Source organism: Triticum urartu, chromosome 4, assembly GCF_003073215.2.
Source record: "Triticum urartu cultivar G1812 chromosome 4, Tu2.1, whole genome shotgun sequence".
Lineage (NCBI taxonomy): Eukaryota > Viridiplantae > Streptophyta > Magnoliopsida > Poales > Poaceae > Triticum > Triticum urartu.
This window is the reverse complement of record NC_053025.1, coordinates 615,255,872-615,264,463: the sequence shown is the minus strand read 5'-3', so window position 1 is coordinate 615,264,463 and position 8,592 is coordinate 615,255,872. Positions and strand designations below refer to the sequence as shown.

The following is an 8,592-nucleotide window of genomic DNA, read 5'->3' as shown; positions in this document are numbered from 1 at the left end:
AGGAATAAGGTCTTGTTTGTTTCGGCTGCAGCTTCGATAGAACCAGCTATGGACTGTGATGGCAAAGCTGCTGTGCTGAGGAAGTTTCTACAGTTAAGGTTAGTTGTTTAACAATGTAGTTCTGAAAATGACTGGGCTGGTGAAAAAGCAGAAATGCCCCTAGAGTGCTGAGATCAGGGTAACTTGTTGATTGCAAGCCTTAACCAAGTTCACAATAAGTATATTAATTAAAACATGATTTTTTTTCCAAAAATATACGAATTAAAAAATACACAATGTTTCAATGCCACTCAAGTTGAAATTTACATTACGGTATCGAGTTCTAATAGTGATGCCCTTGCTTTTGGAAGTAAGGTAAATAGAAGTGAGAGAAATGCATATTTCAACCCTGAACTCTTGCCCTAATTTAATTTACAACCCCGACCTCGAATACCATCTAAATTACAACCCCAACTCTTAAAACCGGTCAGAATTCAACCCTTCTCTCTCTGTTGACCGGTTTTGACCTAGTTGACCGGTTTTGACCTAGTTGACCGGGTTTTGACCCGTTGACTGGTCAACAGTAAATTTTAAAAAATAAAAAATATAAAAATCACAAATAATTTATTTTTTTCACAAGGTGAACAGTAAATTTTAAAAAGTAAAAAATTTCAAAAAATAATTCTGAAGCAGCACGCGTTCATCCTGATTTCTCACGTCTGATCTCAATGCCATGCACGATCAGACCACGCTTCTGTGTCACTTCTCCTTCCGTCTCCATCAGGCTGAAGGACATCTCAGCATATAATTCATTCCCGCTCGTGTGGAAGTGACCCAGCGATATCTCCATCCAACCGTCGGCTCTGCGCTGAGGCTGAGCTACACCCAGTTCTGGCGGCGGCGTCCAATTCTCACCAAGGAGAACCGGACTGGTATATTCCATTATTTGTCCAAAGTAGAGCGTGGCCTTCTGGATTGGATAATTGAACCCACTGAAATTTTGGGTCCTCTTAAACACGAGGTAAGCCCCGTACTTGGAGTCTGGGGTGAGCATGTCGGTGTGTATGCTTCCACGGATTTCCAACCATGTCACACTGTTTAGTTGAGCCCCTTCAGAGAACCTGTGGCACACATAGCTAGGGTTATCATCTGTAATCAGGACGAAAACCAATCATAGGCTGAAGTTGTAGAAAGCAAAATTCTATAACTTGGTACTCTTAACCAGGCCATGCTTTTCAAGACTATTTTTGACGTACTATAGGAAGGACGTACATATAGATATAGTTGGCTGTAATAATAAGGGCATCAAATAACGGAATACTATAGGAAGGTGTGAAGAGCGAGCGCGAACATGGAGTCCGAGAGAGGGATCCAGCTCCAGTGCTGCGGCATGTGGCCCGACGCGATGAACAGATTCCTCGCCGACAGCATGTAGCATTTGGCGAAGGTCTCCCTGCCCAGCCACATAGTCTGCGCATCACCAAAGCAAAGCAATCAGTTAGTGCGATGAAAATGTCTCGGAGTTGGGCGTCATGGGCATGCACGTACCATGAGCCTGTCTCGGAGGAGGACGGGGCCGTCCAAGAGGCGTAAGAACATGTCCTTTTTTGACTGCGGCTCGGGGGCCAGCAGCTCGAGGGGCGGCAGGAAGCGGGCCCAAACGATGTCGGAGTCGGCTGCAGCGCGGAATGCTGTGGAGACCATGGCGGCACGACCGGCGTCACGTGGCGTGGTGCCGGCGAACGCCGCCGAGACGAGTTCCGCCGGCAGGCGCTCCATCGGTTCGATTGGTCTCTTCTCTTGGATAAGGCCTGTGCGAGCTGCACTAGCTATCTAGCTACACGTACTGTGTGTGTTGGATAGAACTTGGAGCTCCTGTGTATGTCCCTTTATAGCTAGTGTCTACAACCGACTTCGAGAGAGCTGCACTGTGAGAGAGGGACGGACAAGCAAGCCTAGCTAGCTTTTCGGCAGTTGGATTGGATTCATTGGAGATCACGCGCGGAATATGATTCTGCTCCAACAGGACGAACTGGATGCGATGCCCATATCGGCAGTTGTAGCATGCACCACGGATCCAATCTCTCATCCAGTCCAGTGCTGCCCACAAACTCACAAATTCACCTCAAATCGACAGATACATCGGCCGTTGTTTTGACACCACACCATCGGCCCCATCAAATCCTCCACTGCATGCTTTATTCGCTAGCTTTGGCACTCAACCTCAAAGGCACGTGTGCATGTGATATGTGCTATCTTTTGCACTCAGCCTCAAATCGACCACTCACGTTCAAATGCCAACCAGCCAACCAGGCATCGAGAGGAGTGAATTGCAAAAAATCATCACATTGAAGCCTAGGGTTGCAGAAAAGACTCTTCTACGTTTTTGTGCCAGAAAACACTGATTTCGCGCCTAATCATTTGCAGAAAACACCTAACCGTCTGTTCGGGCAGTTTAACCTCTATTATGACAGGTGGGGCCTTGTTTCGTCTATGTGGCGTCACAGCCGCGAACTCACGCCGTCTGACGGTGCTACAGTGGCAACGGCGTGGCGGCCGCTACTGCTCCGCCGTGTGGGTAAAAACTGGATCGATCCAGCTCTCTGCTCACACTCTCGCCTCTGCCTCGCCCTCTCCTTACTCTGTTCTTCCTCCCCGGCGCCGCTACACCACCGACCGCCGTTCTGCTGCTCCCCGGTGCCATGGTGTCGTGGAGCGACGAGACCAGTTAGGATTCAGTCCTAAACATCTCCTCCTCCTGCGATGGCATCATCAAGGTCAGTTGGTTAGATAGCTAGAGCTAGGGTTAGGGTTAGTGAATTAAGCCTTCTCTTTGCTTGCTCCCGCAGCTTCTAGCTACGATGCACGATCCGTATTTCAATGGCACTGACGCATATGTGAATGTCTTGTGTGAACACGGTGAGCCGGCCGAGCGCTTTGTAGCATTTGAAGGGATGCACATGGGCAGGAGGTTTCTTGGATGTGCTAAGAAGGTATGATTCACATCTTGTGTAAAGGAAGCTGTTTGCTTAATGCTTTGTTTATCAAGTTCTTAAGATTTTTTTAGCTTGGTCTTTGTTTAGCTTGTTCTGACATGCCTTGTCATTAGTGGATTGTACACATTGTTTATTATGGTCAGTGCTTACTCCTTTGTTTATCAAGTTGTTAATTTGCCTTCAAGTTGTTTATTGTGGTCAGTGCTCTGCCTTCAAGTTGTTAAGCTTGGTTAAGTGCTTTGTCTTTGTTTAATTTGCTTTAGCCACTGTGTTGGAGTGTGTTCTCATTAGTGGATGGTAGTCATTGTTTATTATGGTCAGTGCTCAATGACTTGTTTACCAATGGGCATTGCTAATTTGTCTGTTGTATGGTAAGGAACCTGTCAGTGCTTAGTGACTAGTTTATTTGTCTTTTTAACAGTGCACATATTAGATACCTGAACCTGTTGGTTTGATGGTCTTAGACAATTATTTATTCTTCTATTGTTTATAATACAGGAAGGCATAAACTGTGGAGTAGTTCAATGGATTGATTTTGAATGGCCAGACTCAATGGAGAAGGCATTGGCCAAGCTATGGGATATGTATGAGGAGATTAAGTCAGCTAGGACCAATGACAATCTAAAGAGTTCCTTTGCAATTCACAACCTGACAGAAGAGAAGAAGAAACTATAGGAGAACTATGACAGTTTGTATGCTGATGTGAATGCTCTTTTGGATGCCCAGCAGCAGAGGGGTGTGGATTTAACCAATCAAAAGGAGCAGAAGCAATATCTTGAAATGAAGATTGCTGAGCTAGAAACTGTAGTTTGCAACTGGAAGGCAGAGCTTTCAAAGAAAGAGGAGGAGAAGAAGAAACTACAGGAGAACCATGACAGTTTGTATGCTGATGTGAATTCTCTCTTGGATGCCCAGCAACAAAGGGGTGTGGAGTTAAACAATCAGAAGGAGCAGAAGGAATATGTTGATGTGAAGATTGTTGAGCTTGAGACTGTGGTGGGGAACTTGAAGGTAGAGCTGTCAAAGACGGAGGAGGAGAAGAAGAAGATGCTGCAAAACTATGAAACTCTGAAGAACCTGAGATGTGCTCAAGCCAATGTGATTAGGAACTTGAAGTTCAATCATTTGAAGGAGAAGGAGAGGCTGACAGAAGGGAGGCTTAAACTGAAGTATCACATTTCTGAGCTTCAAAAGTCTGAGGAAAAGATAAAGTTAAAGCTTCAGGGTGTGAAGGCCATCTTAGATGAGTAGGGTGCCTTCTAGTATGATAATCATCTATCCGTTTGTAGATGATAATCTTGTATCCAGTACTTTAGAATGAATTTGTGACCCAAGTACTTTAGTGATGAATTTGTGATCTATGGTGTTGGATCCAACAGTGTTGTAATCTAGATGATAATCAACTATTAAGTACTTTAGTATCTATTTCAGAACCTTTATGTATGTATTTTGTGAGATCAGGTGTTGGATCCAACTGTTGGAAATATACCCTAGAGGCAATAATAAATTAGTTATTATTATATTATATTTCATTGTTCATGATAATCGTTTATTATCCATGCTAGAATTGTATTGATAGGAAACTCAGATACATGTGTGGATACATAGACAACACCATGTCCCTAGTAAGCCTCTAGTTGACTAGCTCGTTGATCAATAGATGGTTATAGTTTCCTGACCATGGACATTGGATGTCGTTGATAACGGGATCACATCATTAGGAGAATGATGTGATGGACAAGACCCAATCCTAAGCCTAGCACAAGATCGTGTAGTTCGTACGCTAAAGCTTTTCTAATGTCAAGTATCATTTCCTTAGACCATGAGATTGTGCAACTCCCGGATACCGTAGGAGTGCTTTGGGTGTGCCAAACGTCACAACATAACTGGGTGGCTATAAAGGTGCACTACGGTATCTCAGAAAGTGTCTGTTGGGTTGGCACGAATCGAGACTGGGATTTGTCACTCCGTGTAAACGGAGAGGTATCACTGGGCCCACTCGGTAGGACATCATCATAATGTGCACAATGTGATCAAGGAGTTGATCACGGGATGATGTGTTACGGAACGAGTAAAGAGACTTGCCAGTAACGAGATTGAACAAGGTATCGGGATACCGACGATCGAATCTCGGGCAAGTATCGTACCGATAGACAAAGGGAATTGTATACGGGATTGATTGAATCCTTGACATCGTGGTTCATCCGATGAGATCATCGTGGAGCATGTGGGAGCCAACATAGGTATCCAGATCTTGCTGTTGGTTATTGACCGGAGAGTTGTCTCGGCCATGTCTGCATGACTCCCGAACCCGTAGGGTCTACACACTTAAGGTTCGATGACGCTAGGGTTATAGGGAAAGTACGTACGCGGTTACCGAATGTTTTTCGGAGTCCCGGATAAGATCCCGACGTCACGAGGAGTTCCGGAATGGTCCAGAGGTAAAGATTGATATATAGGAAGTATGGTTTTGGTCACCGGAAGTGTTCCGGGCATCACCGGTAGTGTACTGGGACCACCGGAGGGGTCCGGGGGTCCACCGGGAGGGGCCACGGGCCCCGGAGGCATACATGGGCCAAGTGTGAGAAGGGACCAGCCCCTAGGTGGGTTGGGGCGCCTCCCCACCAAGGCCCATGCGCCTAGAGAGAAGAGGGGGAAAACCCTAGGGCAGATGGGCCCTAAGGCCCACCCCAGGTGCGCCTCCCCCTCTCCCCCTTGGGGCCGCCACCCTAGATGGGATCAGGGGATGCCGCACCCCTTGAGGTGGGAACCCTAGAGGGGGCGCAGCCCCCTCCCCTCCCCCTATATATACTTGAGGTATGGGGGCTGCCCAACACACGAATCAATCTCCCTCTTGGCGCAGCCCTACCTCTCTCCCTCCTCGTCTCTCGTAGTGCTTGGCGAAGCCCTGCTGGAGTCCCGCGCTCCACCACCACCACGCCATCGTGTTGCTGCTGGACGGAGTCTTCCCCAACCTCTCCTTCTCCCCTTGCTGGATCAAGGCGTAGGAGACGTCACCGGGCTGCACGTGTGTTGAACGCGGAGGCGCCGTTGTTCGGCGCTTAGATCGGAATCAACCGCGATTTGAATCGCTGCGAGTACGACTCCTTCATCCGCGTTCTTGCAACGCTTCCGCTTAGCGATCTACCAGGGTATGTAGATGCACTCCCCTTCCCCTCATTGCTAGATAACTCCATAGATTGATCTTGGTGATGCGTAGAAAATTTTAAATTTCTGCTACGATCCCCAACAGTGGCATCATGAGCTAGGTCTATGCGTAGTTTCTATGCACGAGTAGAACACAAGTTGTTGTGGGCATCGATATTGTCAATTTACTTGCCGTTACTAGTCTTATCTTGATTCGGCGGCATCGTGGGATGAAACGTCCCGGACCGACCTTACACGTATGCTTACGTGAGACTGGTTCCACCGACTGACATGCACTAGTTGCATAAGGTGGCTAGCGGGTGTCTGTCTCTCCCACTTTAGTCGGATCGGATTCGATGAAAAGGGTCCTTATGAAGGGTAAATAGAAATTGGCATATCACGTTGTGGTTTTGGCGTAGGTAAGAAACGTTCTTGCTAGAAACCTATAGCAGCCACGTAAAAACTTGCAACAACAATTAGAGGACGTCTAACTTGTTTTCGCAGCATGTGCCGTGTGATGTGATATGGCCAAAAGGATGTGATGAATGATATATGTGATGTATGAGATTGATCATGTTCTTGTAATAGGAATCACGACTTGCATGTCGATGAGTATGACAACCGGCAGGAGCCATAGGAGTTGTCTTAATTTATTTATGACCTGCGTGTCAACATAAATGGCATGTAATTACTTTACTTTATTGCTAAAGCGTTAGCCATAGTAGTAGAAGTAATAGATGACGAGACAACTTCAAGAAGACACGATGATGGAGATCATGATGATGGAGATCATGGTGTCATGCCGGTGACAACGATGATCATGGAGCCCCGAAGATGGAGATCAAAAGGAGCAAATGATATTGGCCATATCATGTCACTATTTGATTGCATGTGATGTTTATCATGTTTTACATCTTATTTGCTTAGAACGACAGTAGATTAAATAAGATGATCCCTCGTAATAATTTCAAGAAAGTGTTCCCCCTAACTGTGCACCATTGCGAAGGTTCGTTGTTTCAAAGCACCACGTGATGATTGGGTGTGATAGATTCTAACGTTCGAATACAATGGGTGTAAGCCAGATTTACACACGCAATACACTTAGGTTGACTTGACGAGCCTAGCATGTACAGACATGGCCTCGGAACACGGAAGACCGAAAGGTCGAGCATGAGTCGTATAGAAGATACGATCAACATGAAGATGTTCACCGATGTTGACTAGTCCTTCTCACGTGATGATCGGACACGGCCTAGTTGACTCGGATCATGTTTCACTTAGATGACTAGAGGGATGTCTATCTGAGTGGGAGTTCATTAAATAATTTGATTAGATGAACTTAATTCTCACGAGCATAGTCTAAATTGTCTTTACAAATATGTTGTAGATAAATAGCTCACGTTGTAGCTCCCTGTTTCAATACGTTCCTAGAGAAAGACCAAGTTGAAAGATATTGTAAGCAATGATGCGGACTGGGTCCGTAGTCCGAGGAGTGTCCTCACTGCTACACAGAAGGCTTACGTCTTTGATGCACCGCTCGATGTGCAAACCCCTACAACGTCGTCTGTGGATGTTGTGAACACTTGACAGACACATCCTGATGACTACTTGATAGTTTAGTGCACCATACTTTACGGCTTAGAATTGGGATTCCAATGACGTTTTGAACGCCATAAGACATATGAGATGTTCCAAGAGCTGAAATTGGGATTTCAGGCTCATGCCCGTGTTGAAAGGTATGAGACCTCTGACAAGTTCTTTTGCCAACAAGATGGAGGAGAATAGCTCAGCTAGTGAGCATGTGCTCAGAATGTCTGGGTGCTACAATCACTTAAATCAAGTGGGAGTTAAACTTCCAGATAAGATACTGATTGATAGAGTTCTCTAGCCACTATCACTAAGCTACTAGATCTTCGTGATGAACTATGACATGCAAGGGATGGAGATGATCCCGGAGCTATTCGCGGTGCTTAAGACCGCAAAAGGTAGAAATCAAGAAGGAGCATCAAGTGTTGATAGTTTAACAAGACCACTGGTTTCAAGAAGGGCAAGGGCTAGAAGGGAAACTTCATGGATGGCAAACCAGTTACCGCTCCAGTGAAGAAACCCAAGGTTGAACCCAAACCCGAGACTAAGTTCTTCTGTTGTAAGGGGAACGATCACTGGTAGCGGAATTACCCCAAATGCATGGTAGATAAGAAGGCTGGCAACTTCAACAAAGTATATACGTGTTATTAATGTGTACCTCACTAGTACTCCTGGTAGCACCTGGGTATTGGATACCGATTCAGTTGCTATTATTGGTGACTTGAAGCAAAATCTACGGACTAAACGGAGACTGGCTAAGGGCGAGGTGACGATGTGTGTTGGAAGTGTTTCCAAAGTTGATGAGATCACCATCGCACGCTCCATCTGCCTTCGGGATTAGTATTGAACCTAGATAAATGTTATCAGGTGTCTACGTTGAGCA

The 8,592-nt window shown here is 45.9% G+C and overlaps 1 protein-coding gene across 1 annotated transcript; it reads right to left on the bottom strand.

The window, feature by feature from the left end:
* Positions 1 to 257: 257 nt before the first annotated feature.
* LOC125554445 (F-box protein PP2-B10-like) lies at positions 258 to 1,827 on the bottom strand. Its single transcript, XM_048718000.1, has 3 exons — positions 1,528 to 1,827; positions 1,331 to 1,449; positions 258 to 1,100 (listed from the first exon to the last, which is right to left on the bottom strand). The coding sequence occupies exons 1-3, from the start codon at positions 1,756 to 1,758 to the stop codon at positions 680 to 682; spliced, it is 771 nt and encodes a 256-aa protein (XP_048573957.1). The 5' UTR covers positions 1,759 to 1,827; the 3' UTR covers positions 258 to 679.
* Positions 1,828 to 8,592: the final 6,765 nt, after the last annotated feature.

Bases quoted from the DNA above. Each gene is read 5' to 3' on its own strand.
- LOC125554445 (XM_048718000.1), bottom strand. From the start codon at position 1,758: ATGGAGCGCCTGCCGGCGGAACTCGTCTCGGCGGCGTTCGCCGGCACC. The intron at 1,450-1,527 runs GTACGTGCATGC...GGTGATGCGCAG, and splicing joins TCCTCCGAGACAGGCTCATG to ACTATGTGGCTGGGCAGGGA. The intron at 1,101-1,330 runs GTTCGCGCTCGC...TGTGTGCCACAG, and splicing joins ATCCCTCTCTCGGACTCCAT to GTTCTCTGAAGGGGCTCAAC.